Source organism: Calypte anna, chromosome 7 (assembly GCF_003957555.1).
Source record: "Calypte anna isolate BGI_N300 chromosome 7, bCalAnn1_v1.p, whole genome shotgun sequence".
In the NCBI taxonomy this organism is placed as follows: Eukaryota; Metazoa; Chordata; class Aves; order Apodiformes; family Trochilidae; genus Calypte; species Calypte anna.
Window position 1 is genome coordinate 17,469,213 of NC_044253.1, and position 16,160 is coordinate 17,485,372.

The following is a 16,160-nucleotide window of genomic DNA, read 5'->3' on the forward strand; positions in this document are numbered from 1 at the left end:
GAGAAATGGTTGCTTAACCTAGAGGGCTTAAACTTTTTTCAACATTCAACTTCCTTCTTATTTTACTTGCAGGCTGTTCTTGTGTTAGGTTGACCCAATGAGTCCTGATGGTCACTTTTGACTGCTCTTTTCAATGCTACTGCATATACTGCACGTAGGAGACTTTGCAAAAATGGTCCATGGTCTTGTTACTCTTATACTTGTGATTCATAGTTATTACTATAGGTCTTGTTTTTTAATGCAATCTGTTGATAATTTTACTGCATTAATATAGTGTATCTTTTGAGAACAAATAAAGTAGTTGTGCATGTGTACTCCCTCTTTAGTTGCCTTTACCTCCCTCTTTGTTAGGGTTAGGGTTAGAAATGTGAGAAATGTGTGTTGTGCTGGTTGGTAAAGTCTTGCTATCTGGCCTATATTCCAATATGAAATTATCTTTCTGTAAATGCAGTCCCAGTCTTCATGTCCTTGGAAAATGTATACCTAATCTTCATTGCTAAACTGAGATAAAGAATTCCAATTTGTTTTAGTCCAGGCTTTTAATCTAGAAGCACTCATTCATCAAACCATTAAACTCTCAGCTCTTAGCCCTTGAGAAGTTCTTTTATTTAAGTCTATGTTTTAGGGCCTTACTGGGTTTGTGGTAAAACCTACAGATGAAAAACATCTTTTCTACTGTTTGTATGGCTTTCAGAACATTTTGTATTTCATCCCTGGAAACTCTAATAATTCTGTGTAAAAATATTTTGGCACCAGTGATGTGGTGAGAATTTTTATACCATCCTATCTTCCAGCATGTCCATTCTTTATTAGATTATTTTTCATTCCAACTGTCTTATTAAAAAATGACTTGATCTACAAGACTGTAAATTTCTTTGGACAGGCACCCAATTTTCTTTGTTGATAAAGAGCTTCTACATACCTATGATGCTGAATTCACAGACAGTATCTTACAATAATAGAGACTTCTGGGATTAATTTACAACATTGCCATCCTGCAGCATAACAGCATGTTCATCCTTGAAGCTTCTTAAATTTTTCTTAAATTTTGTTATATGGATTTTACTTTTCTCTTGAAAAGAGCTCAGTTCCTCTGCTGAACTTTATCCTGTTTAAAATTGCATTTTTTAATTAAACATACTTTGGAGTTTTTTATTAGTATTTTAATTTTATTACTAATTACTTTAGTAATTAATTAATAATTAATATGTGACATTGTTTCTTCAGATGTCTTTGTGGTGGCTTCTATATCAGTAAGCAAGCATTCCATGCACAAGGAATTCCTTTGAACATTTGATATAGCAATATTTTATCGATCACTTCTGTATAGAACATATGCTAAAAGGAAGTCTAAAAAATCTATGTAATCAAAACAATTTATTTTGGAACTTCTCTCTGGAGGATGTATTTGCCAGAATCTGGCTGCGCCATTAGAGAGCAGCTTCACTGTGTTGTTCAAGTTGGCAGATGAAAATGTTCTCTTTTGATATTTTCATTTAGTTCCTTTGAAACCATGTAGATTCTCAGATTACCATCTGTTTTTTTTTTGATTGTAACCACTGATTGAACCCAAAAGGTTCTTCTACTTAACATATGATGCCATTTTCTGTCGTTTGGTTCAATAACTGTTTGGTCCAGCCTGCAGTGGCAATACTTTTTTCACAAAATGAATCACAGATCTTTTTCTTGTAGTTGTGTGGAGTGCACCATGAAGAAATGTCAAACCTTCTCAGATACAAACTGTGACTTCAGCATTACACAGTGGTGCTTTCGCAACTTGCATATGTTTGAAGTATTGGACCCATTTATTTTAAATAGCTTAAATGTAATAGTGGTTTTTTTTTTTTTTTAATTTTAAATATTACCATGCTTTCCAATCCAGAGATCTGACTGCTTTTTCCCAAGCAGTCTTTTCTATGTTTCTCACAATCGAATTTTCAATCTGTGTAACAGCTTAATCTTGTGATTGAGGTCACTGGACTGTGCTCAACTCAGGGCATTACCTCCCAAGTGTGCAATTTTATTGATTTTGGTAATATCATGTTAAGCTTTCAATCTGAACAAGTCTTCTTTTGCCTTTGGTTGCTTTAAGATATGTTACTCCATAATAATGATCTATTTAAACTGTCTCCAGTTTGGGTTTTATGTCACTGGAGCCTTTTCTTTCAGCTGTGACAGGTTGTGTTAGGTTTCTGACAGTGCTTTTACAGTAAATTTAACTTTTATTAAAAATGCTGTACAAAGCGTGGGTTTGCTGGTGAGCAGTCTGCCTCTTTGTTTGACCCTACACCTGTCTCACCTTCTCACCCAGGTTTTTGCAGCTGTTTGCTTTATTTACAGCTTACCATCTAGTGATTACCTCTACAGAGAAACCTTTATCAGGTTTTGTTCCTTTGTCTATGGGCAAATAGCAAATTTTGTACTAACTTCTAAGTAGCAGGGCATTTTTTTGTTGTTTTGTATTTTCCCATGTTAACAACAAATCTGGGAATTTTTTTAGATTGCACAAGTCAGTCTCAGCTTTTATTTTGTGCCTAGAGACAGAACCAGTGTCACTCACAGCGCTTGTTCTTTTTAGAGTGTAAAATACATTGTCTTGTGATGTCTCTAGTTTTCTTTTGGTAGGATCCACTGTAGTGTGTTAGCATAGCTCTTACACTTACAAAGGATAAGTCTGAGCTGCAAACTGGGAATTTTAGCCTTGTCTTTAAAATTTACAGTTTGTAAAATACTTGCTCTTGCTCTTCAGTAAAATTGCATGTTGTTACTTTAAAAAGCAGGCGTTTTTCACTTCCTGTCTTTTCTTTTCAAGTAATTTAGCTGAGGAGTTGAACGAAGTAATTTCAGGTGGAGATGGAAATAGCATCCATCTCTCAGTGCACTGGAGCAACTCTGCCTCTTTGGATGAGTGAGCTAAATCCTCTGGCTTAGATAACGTGTTTATAATCACCATTGTAAACACTGTAAATGGGTCGTGGTCCACAAATGCAGCCCAAGAATCCTGATGGTTAGTTTTCTGTTGCTTCTAGTGCCTCACTTACTAGGGAAGTGTATCTGCAGGTTCCTATGAGAGACAGGGTAAGATAAAGTACAGAATTTCAGCTCAGTGTTTTTCATAAAACACTGCTTTAGGCTTACTTGTGTTTTCTTCTCCTCTGTCTTTAATGGAAAGAAAACAACCAGAAACCAAACAAACCTTGGCTTTTAAATTAGGTTTTGTAGTCAGCTGTCACTGCAATCATGACACACACAAAAGCCCATGTGTTCTATTTTTTTGTCATTGGTCTCTTCTTTTGTCTTGCAGTTGCACAGTTATAAAATTTGAAAGACTTAGAGGTGTAAATACCAGCAACTTTGCTGGTATGTACTGAATTTACATTCATCCTACTGTAAACTGTCAATGCGAACCTATATCAGGAGAATATGTGCCCAGCAATTCAATGCTGACATTTCGTCTGGCACACAGCTTAAAAAAAAAAAAAAAATATTTTTGGACTTCATGTTGTGTTTTTTGGGTTTTCTTTGTTGTTTTTTTACAGTATAGCTTTTATAAATTTATTTGTGCAAATGGGAAATTATTTTATTTTTACTGGCATTTTCTCTCCTCAAGTAGATCATCTCATCATCATTGACATCATCCTCAGCAGTTAATGTATTTTAATATTTTATATGGAAAATACTGTAATTCCAGGAATGACACCATGGAAGTGGAGTTCCACTGATCTGTAAGCAAGTTGATGACCACAACACTAAATTTGCCTGTTCTAGAAGAGTCCTTTTTTTTTTCAGTTTTCCTTTTGATTTCCATTTTAGAGCAACTCAAAGAAGGTAATCTTGGTTTTTGCCTTTTCTACAATTTGTCTTTTGGTCAGTAGAATTAAAAAATAAGGAGGAGAAGGTAATTTCAATGTGCTCTAGCACAGATGCCCTAAGTTATATAGTCATGATTAATTTTTTTTCCCCTGAAGATCTCCTGTCCTGTTACAGAAAGTACTGGCCAGAAAGTACGGTCTGGGGAACTGTGGCATGCACTTTTATGTATGCAGGGTATCTAAAGGCAAGATAATCTGCTCAGTGCAAAGACAGTTCCTCAAAAGGCAATAAAGATGAGCAGAAAAATGAGCATTTTTCTTGGAGTTGGAGATTTCTTCCCTTTTTCTTATGTGGTGCAAATTCTTGGCTCCTTCTGAAAAGTTCTAGTGAAGACTTTCTCTTGAACTTATGTTACCTTCTCTTTTGCCTGTCACTCATCTTGCTGCAGTGCCTCTCTGTCTCTTACATGAGTAATAGAAACAGTCTATCTAGAGTGGGAATGCAGAGATAACCTGCTTAATGGTGTTCAAATTAACATTTCTCTCCAGGGTTCCCTTCAAAGTCAGGTGAAGCACCCCAAAGACAGGTTCTGGCACACCACCAGACAGTATTATTCTTTGGCATATGCTTGATCAGCACTGTTGTGAATATTTTTCAGAATGTAATTGCTGGAGAGGATCAAAGGCAACTTGAAAACCTCTGCATCACTGCATTGCGAGATGCAGAAACATTTCTCATGTTTGCATCTGTTTGCAGCTGCATTTGTCATGGACTTAGCCTTGTCTTTGTATGTGTCATCACAGATGTACATTTGTTGGTAGCCTCTTCAGAATAACTGAAACAAGCAAGTAATTTGTTGTTCCACTCTTAAAGCAGCTATGTTCATGATGCATTGGCTTGTTTTATATGGATATTCAGAGCTTCAGAAAAGCTATTGTGTATTTAAAATGTATACACAGTACATAGACCACTGTTAGCAATTAAAGTCTTAAGCAGCATAATTACTTAATGCCTTTTATTATCTCTCTTTTCTTGCTCTCGGCAATTATCAAAGACCTGATTGTGTTTCTACTGATGTTGCATCTTTTTCGGTTTTTTTCTTTTTCCTGCTGTTCTTGCTTTTTCACTGAGTTTACTGGTTAATAAGAATCTGACTCCAGCACAGAATCATGAGCTGTCTGGATTTCCAGAACAAGGAGTTTCTAACTCAGATTATTATATCACTATTTTTATGCAGTACAGTTCCTTCCAACGAAGTTACAAGGACAGTGTGTACTTAGATGCTGTTCTACTTGATTTTATATAGAATTTGTTATTTTCCTTTCTTTTTCTGTTAAGTGTTATTACTGTTGCTGGCAAGATTTCCCAAAATAATAATAAAAAAATCCTCAATGAAATTCTCAACAATTCTTTCCTATTTTCTATTTCTATCTATTTCTTTCCTGTTTTCTGCCAGTGAATGGCAAATATGCAGGGGGATCAGCTTCACTCACACCTCCATGCAATGACTCACATACAGGACCATGTTCATCAGGCAGTAAAAGAAGCCTCCTATTAAGTACTTGTAAATAACGCAGCAAATTTTTCTGTATTGTCATATGTGAAATTTCTTTGTATTGTACAGTGTTGGTAACATTGTAATTACAGCTGTAAGAAATAAACAGCTAGACTGTGATATCCTGTGCTAAATGTAAAGGGAATATAAAAGTTGTTTCCCCACAGCATTTGCAGTAAATAGGGTGGATGTTTTTGGAAAAAAGACACCTTATACACATCATAAGCCTCAGTTTAAATGTTTTATGCATGGCAGCAACAGGGACTGATTTCAGAATTCTATAGGTGACCTTGATTTGGGAACAATGTATGTTTTGAGGGATTAACTTTTTTACATTAATAGCATAATTTTGATTTTTTTCTTTTTTCCTGAAATACTTTTAAATAAAACTTAAATTTAATTGTATTGCATTAAAGGAATTGATACCTTTCATTGGTAATCCTGCAGGATAGCAACTCTTATTGTTGCAATATTAAAATAAAAAAATTAGTCTTCACCCTCTTTTAATATGTTTATATATTTGTTTTCAGATATGATTCTGGACCAGCAGGTCGGTTCTGGGCAGCTCAGTGAGGATGTTCGTCACCGAGTACATGAGGCACTACTGAAACAGCATCACCATCAGAACCAGAAGAAGCTGAGCAACAGGATTCCAATTGTAAGATCCTTTGCTGATATTGGAAAGAAGCAGTCTGAGCCCCATTCCATGGATAAAAACGGTAATGTGTTGCTTTATTTTGTGTTTTGATCTTACACTAACATCTGCTTATTCGGTACTGCATATGCTTTGTACCCACAGCTTGAACTTGGTGTGATTCTGGCTCTGAAAAGCTACTGTGTAAATGTGTCACCTTCTTCATGAGGGGTTCCTTTTATGCATGCAGTAACACACCTATTTAAATTTGAGGTTTAGGTATCCTGGGCAATTCACGGCTGTGCAGAGATATTCAAGGGAGCTAGCTCAGGTGTTGGAAGTAGGCTAGCTGGTTAGTATGCTTTTCTGTCCTGGGTAACAGCATGGCATGTTAATCCTGATGCAGCACAGCTCAGGTACACTTGTAGTGCTCTAGGCATACTGTGAGATCCTTCAAGCTGTGCTTAAGCATCTTTGCAGTTTTGCTCTGAGCTGTGGATGTGCTCTGTGAGTGCCAGAAATATGATCTGACTATTTTTGACTTCTGTTGAATAACCAGAACTTCTTTAGTTAAAATGTAATGGATTGCTGGTAGAGTTTCTGTTACAGGATATGTACTCTAACTAGTGTGTTCAATTGGTGATTCAGATCTCATAGTTGAGTTTGAGGGGTTGGGAAATGAGAGAAACATTTTCAAAGAGATGCCACAATAGCTGAGCCCTGTTCCTTCAGAAAGTCATTTTTTGGACAACCATGTTCATGAAAATAACAGAGCACACTTACAGAATGGTTCTTCAGGAAAATACTGGCTTGACTTCTTTCTTTTGTGCTTTTACAGAAGCATTTATAAACTGTACTATTGTTATAGATTAATCACAATGAATGGTAATTTCTTACTGACCCTTCCTTATTTACATAAGCACAGGCCTGCATTATGAAACTTGCATGCAATTTTGGGAAATATTTATAATTAATTGACTAGAATTATAGATTGTGGAATTACCGAGTCTCTGTATCCAGTATCATCACAAAACCCACAGCATTTTTGCTTGAACACTGTTGGACTATAGTGACTCTTATTCTAGAAATCCCCATGAAATCTCAGTCAGTCCCTTCTGCTGTCGCTGGTTCAGTGCTCTCCCCTGTCACCTGCTTGGGGAGAGGAAGCAGCCACAGCCCAAGGAAGGTGCAGGGTGGGTGAGGCAGCTCTGTGCTGTGAGACATAGAGCAGAAGGGAAAAGAGAGTAGTGTGGCTGACCTGGAAAAATGGAGCTGTTGGTGTAAATATTAACTTAGGTTTCATGGGAGGACCTTCTGTTTCAATCATTGCCATATAAAGTTCCAAATCTGTGTGCTTCCCTGAGGAAGACTTTCAGACCTAAAAGGCAACATATGATTTCATCTGAAAAACTTATTAAAAAGAAACATACTAATTATGCCAGAAAATAATTTTAAGAGTAAGAAAAAATAGTATTTACTAAGTTGTGTGTGATTATGCATATGGATACACAAGAGTTCAAGCAAGTAGGATGATTGTAAGTCCTTTTTAGGGCAACTTTCCTCTAGATTTGTGCAACTCTTGCTGATGACTTTAAATTAAATATTCAGGAGACACTTAAGGGAGTTACTGTTATAATGTTCCTATTCCTAAGTTTCCACAGGATGCAAAGTGGCATCCTGCGTTCTTTAGGCTTTTTGCACCGAATCTTATAAACCAAATAAGCAGTAGGTCTCCTTAAAAAATCCCTCAAGGCAAACTGTGAAAGTATCATAAGCTCAATTTTGGTAACTTTCTGTGTCTGTTACTGGAACTGATGCAGTAATGCACTCCAGGAACACCTCACTTTTGCCTAGGTTTCTTCTGGGAATGTGTTAAACACACTAGTTTTATACGCTGAGTGGTTAAGTAATTCTGTAAGTAGGAAGACATATTCTGACAGGTTTTCATTTGACTTTGCTTATTTTGCAAGGTATGAAAATTCCAGTTGCAAGACATGAAAATTCCAGTTCATGTGCTTATGTGAAGACACCTCAGAGCCGTCTGACCCCTGGTTAAAAAAAAATTCACTCTATCACTTTCACTGTGTTTATTTGAATTAAATTAAATGTGCCATAAACAATACAAATCTAAATAGTCTTAAGAAAACTTACACAAAGGTAAATCAACTTTTAATCTAAACTACAGTGAAGAGTTCCAACCCCAGTTTTTCTGGACACAGATGTATCTTAATCAATTTGAAGCACTGCACTTCTACTTGCAGCCATTAAGTGATAATGTACGTTTGGCAGTCACCAGCATTGACCTCTTCAAAACAGATGATGGCCCTGTAATAAAGCAAAAAGGAGCTGGTTTAAGTTTCTCTCTTACCAACCATTCCCCTATTAAAGAGTCTGAATCTTATTGTCTGAATTGTACTGTTTGTAGTAGTTTTAGAAGACAAAAATGTAGTCTATTTTTTAGATTTAAATGGAGTCACAGTTTTTTCTCCTTACAAGACAACAGCAAATAAGGAGCTCATGGGCATAAAGGAGGGGGAAAGAGATGATTCTGGACAGCTTCCGTTTTTCAGGCACAGTGATTTCCACCTCTTCAGGCTTATTCTTTATTTCTTTGCCCTGCATACCTTGATGTAGTAGGGGGTGTATAAATTATGCAGAAAGCTCAGCTTTCAGGAACTCTGCTGTCCTTGACCAGAGTTAGCAGTGAGGTTTCTGAGCATTTTCTTCTGCCATTTCCTCATGACCCAAAAGCTACAGTTCAGCTACAGTGTTATGCTCACTGTAGCTATGTATTTCTGTTTAGCTTGCTATAGACCATCTGTAGAAGCATCTCATAATAATGGAAAAATGAGCTGAAAGGAAAAGAAAAATCAGTTAGAGCAAAATTCAGGAATCTAAACACTTTATATTGTTGTCAAGAACATGCTGTGAGACACATCTTTGTATCCTGAGGACAAACAGATAAAATGCAATCAAGGCATCATTTTAGTCTGCTTATTCCCATTTGTGCACAAATACTGTATAGAATGTATGAATGTAAAATTTTTCATAGATTGCCAAGTGTCTCTTTTTAATATAAAAATGCATAAGAATAGTAAGATATTTTATTATTGCTTTTACTTTCTGGTTGAGAAGCTTAATTCCTAGAAGACTTTGGGAAGAAAACCAGATCATCTCTGGTACTACTGAAGAGCTTGCAGAAGATCAGAGCTTTCAGAAGCAGCAAGTGTTAGGAACATAGAAAGGCTGCTTATTTGTCTCTCTTGAAATGAGACAGGAGAATTTGGACAATTTTCTGCACAAAAGGAAATTTTCAGTGTGGCTAAATTTGGGTTTAGTTAATACAGCTTAACTGATGACAAATCCTTAGCAATCTGTAGTTTGCACCATAGGTGGTTCAGAGCCTTATATCTGTCCTGTCTGAGTTACGTGGTAGAGCTGGGGAAGCAGAACCCCTCCTTGTCCAAGTAGTGAGTGTACTAGCTTATTAAAATATCAATTCCCAGATATTCGGGAGGGAAGTCTGAAAATGAAGACATACTTAAATTCAATGTATGGCTGTGCTGGAATGATATCTTTGCTGGAAGATAGTTGTACATATGTTCTCCCTCCTTTTTTGCTTTGTTTAAGAGCCTGTCAGATCATCTAATTAATTTGCTTTGTATTTAGTAGTATTATCTTTTGTTTACAATGGCTTTTCTTCACATCCTCTGCAGGGCTAAGATGTCAGGGTGCTATGGATTTACCATGCATTTTTAATGCTGCCATGCTGTGTTTAACTTTCACTTTTCATTAAGCATCAAAACTGTGAGAATTAAAAGCCTGCTTTTGATGTTCCAATAAAAAACGACAGTCAAATTTGGCATAAGAGTATGAAAAATGATTTTTTTTAAAGTCTAATTTGATGCCAAATACCCAATATAGGGGGTGGCAAGTAATTTTAGCATAAATACTGTTAAATGCAGGTAAAAATATGAATCTGTGTAATTAGTAAATCATCTTCAGAAAGTTTGCTTGTTTAACTTACTGAGATCAGAAGATTTTTTCACTCCGATACACAAGAGCTGTGTCTGTAAATTCCTATGACGTGGTCTAAAATGCTAGGCAATATGAATCTACAGTAACTTTCTATTGTTAGAGGAATGCTAAAATAATTTCATAAGGCTCTCCCCTTTTATAAAGGGTTTTGCAATTCAGAATTTAATTGTGCATAGCATGGAAAAGTAACTGATTTGAAAAAAGTGTAGTTAGGAAAAGAAAGAACATTTTAGGTTTTTTGGATTAGTGTTTCACTTTTAGTCTGAAGTTTAGTGTGTGTATGTAATGGGATCTTACGACTGATGAAAGTCAAATAGGGAGGAACTAGGGGAGCAGAGCATGGCAGGATAAGTGACTTATAAACTGTATTTCCATGCACCTTGCTGAAATGTTCTTTATCCATAATAATGTGAACTTGTGCTTACTTTCTGTTCCATACATAAGCTTTTTATAACTGCTTCTTCTGTCAGAGCAGACACTTTATTAGTGTAAAAATGGCATTATGCAATGCATTGTTTTGAGAAATTTTGAAATTACAAGGAGAGATTTACTGATATGCCAAAGAACTTGAAGGAAACAATGGCATATTAAACTGTAAATCTTCAGAGTTAACAGTATGAGCTGCTGGAACTGTTAATTTTGTCGTTTTCTTTGTCAAGCCTTTTTCCAGTTATTTCAGTTAACTTGACCTGGTTTATACTTCTTCATTGTTTTATGGCAGTATGAGCACACTCGGAGGTGTTTAAGACTAGGTTTGGATGTCTGATTTATGATCATATGCTTTAATATTCCAGGAAGTCTAAGTTACCAGTAACAGGATGATGTTTGTTGCTTTCCTCCGTTTCCTAATCTCTTCTAAACATCAGTGAAAGCGTTTATGTCACTACTCAGAGCTAGTTTACAGCACATGAATTCTGATATCAATACTACCATGTGGAAAGAGATGGACATTACTTGGAGCTATATGAAAAGGGTAGGAAGGCATTCCTAGCTATGTGACTGTATTCCTTCATTTTGGGAATAAGTCACAATGAATGCCATATATATACACCCAAGTTTTCTGGAAATATTGGATCTGGATTGCTTTAGCTTTCCCTAAAGAGAAAGCAAATTCAAAGATAGTTAATTCTGGCTTAAATTGGTTAATGCTTTATTTCTTGTTTTATATTCTTCTCAAATGCATATATTTTAAACAACGTGTATTATCCACTGTTTTTATATTGCTTAAATGCAGCTTGAATTTAAAAACATTTCATCTGATATGTATTCTTGATTTCTCACCATTTCCTTGTATCCATGATAAAATGTGTAATCTGTATCTATGAAACTGTATCATTCATCTTTGTATTTCTTTATTTTGCTCTGTCTTTGTTGTGTCTGTCTCTAACAGGCTCATCTCATCTCTGTATCTTCCTCATCTCCTATCCTTTGGGTTCTGTAAACTCCTTGAAGGTTCAGAGGTAGTATAAATACCTATTATTGCTTGGGCTTCAAATAATTTCATATGTACACTCGTGTTTTCATCTCAGTTTCTTGACAGCATGCAACTTCTTGCTGTAGTGATTAAAAATTACCTCAGGCTTTTGTCTGGCACACCTAAGAGAAGCTTTTGTGAAATGAAGTTGTTTTGGGGGGAAAAAGGTGCCATTTCTTTTGAAGCTCATTTCCGTACATAAGTTTGTAAAACTGCAAATCATAGCATTTTAGTTAAAACTGCATGACTTCGTGTGAATTATGCTTGAGATTCAGGTCTTACATTAAGAAAAATGTAGACTGACTTCTTCTTCATCCTCTTAAATTATATATGATCAGTCAGCACCAAGTCTGCTTACAGCTATGCAGGTACAATGGGAGTGGCATTGTTCTCCACCAATTAAAAGTATTATAAATTAAAACGCCTAAAATTGCATATGCAATTCAGCCAGCAAAAGTGGATTCATTGCTCTGTTATATCAGAATTTTACAATGTAACAGTTTTTAAATTCTTGATTTTTGATCTGGACAGTGTGTCTGTTTAGATTTGTAAAACTGGTGGCTAGTTGTAGTGAAAAGCCTGAACATAGTTATAGCTGGCTTGAAAGTCAGATTTTTTTTCTGAATGAGAAGAACTGTATATGGGCTAGAAAAATAAGCAACTTCTTTTTTGATTCCATTTCCTTTCAAGTCAGTTGCATCAAGTTTGCTTCCAGTAACTCTGATTCGTGTCTCAATACATTGTGCTTGTTTTTTGTCATTGGCCTTCTACCGACCTCTTGGATTTTGATTAATAAATACAATACACATAGTTAAATATCTTGAGCCTTTAATTTTCAGTAGTAAGAGTATGTTGCATGTGACGTTAATCTACTGGGAGTAATTTTTTGACTTTGGCAGGACTGCTAGTCTCAAAAGGCTGAGCTCTGTCTGCAAATGCAAATTTTATTAATGTTACAAATGTGGTCTATGTTTTGATGGATTTTAATTTTTAAGTGGCTTGGCTTTGCATGATTTAATATTTTTTTGTATCAGTTCTTGCTCAATTCAAACTTTGGAAATTTGTCTGGAAAAATACATTTATTTTTATGTAAAATAATTAAAAATAAAGTTCAAAAACTGTGCTGATACTGGCTTTTTAATTCATAGGTAAGTCTTGACACCCATTTTAGTGTAGTTTTATGTGTAAGGTATTAAGTTCTTTTGTGTGTAGGCTGGATTTTTCAGTGATATCACATTGTGCGTTTGTTTGACTGATACTTCAAAAAACCTGAATGGCACTCTCATGACTTGTCAAAGAATGCAGATCTTCAGATTTTTATGCAGATGGACTGCAGAATAAATCAGAGCCTATAAACTTTAGATTTGTAAGGACTTGAAGTACTACAATGCATTCTTAAAAAAATATAATACTGTATTTATTTTTCACATACAGTGTGTAAATACACGTTTTGTGTAAGAGAGCTGAAATGGAAGTGGACAGCATAGGGCATGGAAGAGCTGAGTAAAGGCGAAGCTGTTGCTGCTTTCATTGTCTCATTTAGGGAGTTGATGGTTTAAGCCTTCACTGCTCTTACCAGCCTAAAGCCCATATTGCCAATGCAAAGAAGTAATCAATCATCTCAGGTGTTTTTCTCGGAGATAATATTTGAATACTGACCTGGGGTTTGTGATTACTTTGAGAGGTTTTTTGGGTGTTTGTTTTTTCTGTTTTTTTGTCCATATAGTCCTTTGAAGTGTCCCATATTATAGAGTTGAAATTTGGAGAAAACTTGAGTTTAGTGTAGCTGTATTCCAGAGATAGTTTGATGCAGTGCTGACTCTTGATTCTTTGGTGAAAATCAGAGAGGAAATGCCTTTGGTTTGGTTGGCTGGTTTTCGAGTTTGTTTGTTACAGTTTCCTTTAGTCTAGGTGTGATGTAGCAGCTTCCTTCTTCATTCCTCTGTTTAATTGATTGTTGCTTCCTCTGCCCATTGTGGTGCTGATGATTGTATCTATCCTTCACTCAGAGTGAACTGAGTGAACCAACAACTTCACTCAGTTGTCAATTGCTGAAATTAAAAGCAGCTTGAGAATAAAGCACTTAGGTGGTTTCCAATGTGCTTTAGCAAACAGGATATTTTCAGTAGCATTTGAAAACCAGTGTAGCATGGTGATGCAAGTGTTCACTAGGTTGGCATGAATATGCTTTTGGTCCTACACCAGTGAGTATTAATCATGTGCTTAACAGTATGCTTAACCACTAAGACATCTTCCTTAAGGGAACATGAAGCTATACACAAATTTAAATTAATTTCTGTATTTTTGTGGCTTCATAGCTCAGAAGTAGAGGAAGCTACCAAAGAAAAAAATACCAGTGTAGCATTTCAGTCTTGCTCCAAGGGAAAGGGCCACCATAGCACTACATCTACCTGCTATCCAGTGAAATACACAGTTGTTTAGGAAAATAAATATGAATAGGAGAAAAATGTCTCCAAAACCCAATACTTTTTACCTTACTTTTCTGTTGAATGGCCACAAATAGACCAAGTTCCAGACTTGCATTTTACCGACTGTATTATTGCATAAGAAACATGTTCATGCAGTGCTTCAGATGCTTTTTTAAAAACTTTCTTCATGACTGTCATGTGAAAAGTGAAATTACCTGTCTTCTTTACCTTGTTTCTTTGATTGTTATTCAGTACAATAAAAAAACCAACCGCCTTCCTCCAAGATCCAGAAAGCTGTCTTAAGTTGCAGAGCTATTTAAACATCTCTTAGTGCCTCAAGGTAAAACTTGGTGTGGTTTCAGATTACTCCGGCATATGGGTAAATCAAAGTTTGAGGTCTTCTTTTGGCACAGAAAAAGAACATATGCTATTCTTCTAAACTACACATACTTACTGGTTGTGGGTTTGATTTCCTACTATGTACAATTTTACTTATTTTTTTCCTAAAAGAAAAGTGGACACAATGTTTAAAAGTTAGCCTTTGGACTGTTATGATAATTGCTTAGAGGCTTTTGATACTTCCAATTATGGTGGTAAAAGTTCATTATTTATAGCAGGTGGTCTGTGCTCTGACTCCTTTGTTGGTCAATATTTTTGTCTCCTTGGCAGATATCCCTGCTCTCATTTTCTTGAATTTTTGGGTCCAGAAAAAAAAGTATAAGTGTAAATCTCTAATTAGCAACAGAAAGATAATGAAGTACTATTTTTGTTGCTTTCCTTTAACATCTTCATAACATAGTATGGACTTTAATATGAGTAATTATTGCAAGTATTTCCCTTTAGGTAGCTCCTAGAATACAGAGGAGCATCTAAAAGAAAGAAATTAAGAGGTAAAAAGGTCCTGTATTACTAGATTTAAAGTTTTCTGAGAGTAAGTTTGTAAGTAATAAATTGCAGTGTGAGGTAGTGTATAGGAATGTATTGTGTAAAGATGATTTAACGATCGAACTCTGTTTTTTCCTTAAATTCTAATTAAAACAGATTAATCAAATGATGGTTTCTAAGCATCTTGCATCTTTAATAATTTCTGGCTTCCAATTTACAAAAGTAGTCTCTTGTGACATTTAGGAATTAAGTCTTTTTTAATGTGAATTCCTTTAAGTTAATTTTATATGTTACTTTTTGAAATCAATCCTTTATCCTTGTCATATGTAAATTCTAATCCTGAAGTATTTTTACCTTCTTGGTTATTTTTGCATGCTTGTCATGTCTGGGTTTTTTTGCCACTGTCTGTTTATTTCACTTTAGTGCTTAACAAAAGCCCTAATTTCTATTCTTGCTTTGCTCTGTCCTTGTCCCGGATCAGAGAGAAAATGGAAACATTCACATTTTTAAGATTGATGCATTTAATAATAGCAGTCTTAGCAATATGTTTTTTAAGCATTCTGTTCCTGTACTTCCTAATCAAAATCTCTCTGGCTATGCTGCCAGGATGCAGCACAGTTTTTAGGCAAGAGCCTAAAAACTGTTTTGTGTCATGGGAGATTTGCCTAGTGGAAACTGAGATGTTGATTTTCATGAAAACCAGTCTTTTCCTTGAGCAAGTGTTTCAACTGGGAATTCATGACCAGACTTAGACAGGGCTGCAGAACTGCTCAGCTGTGACAGAAGCTGGATACTTCTGTATTTTGGCAATGATTGAGTTGCTCTTTGCAAAGTCTCCTGTCCTGTTCAGACAGGATCTCGCAAAGCGCATTGTTTCCTGAAGAAACGCTTGAGCTGTAAGTGTGTGTAAGAGTGGTGTGAGGGGACAGACAGTGGCTTTTTGAATTGCCCAGACAACGTGCCTAGTTTAGGACTTCCTGACTGTCTTCATCTTCATGTATCGTGAACATATGGTCTTTGTTACTGTGCAAGTTTAGGTTGATTTTCACCAGAACCAATGTTTTCACATCATCATTTCTCAGTCATATGAGAGACTTTATTTGCTATGGAAACAAATACATGCTGGGCACAAGATGCTGACTCTGGGCCAGTTGGACTCTGTAGATATTTCTGGGTATGTGTTAGGGCAGTAAGAGATAGTTGGCTCATATTTTTGGTACTTTTTCCTATACTTTCTCATGGTGTTCAAGAGCTCTGCGCAGCTCCTGCCATGGAGGGGGGGAAGGGAAAGTAAAGGCAATCAGAGAATGTCCTTGTCACGCTGTGGGGTTT

General features: G+C 35.9%; 1 protein-coding gene across 2 annotated transcripts in view; it reads left to right on the forward strand.

Moving 5' to 3' along the window:
- SLC4A10 (solute carrier family 4 member 10) overlaps positions 1-16,160 on the forward strand; it is a 112,707-nt gene that overhangs the window by 56,333 nt on the left and 40,214 nt on the right. For both annotated transcript variants that reach the window (XM_030454755.1, XM_030454756.1), the window contains one exon: positions 5,899-6,087. In XM_030454755.1, coding sequence (XP_030310615.1) covers positions 5,899-6,087 — 189 coding nt within the window. The remainder of the gene's footprint in view (positions 1-5,898; positions 6,088-16,160) is intronic.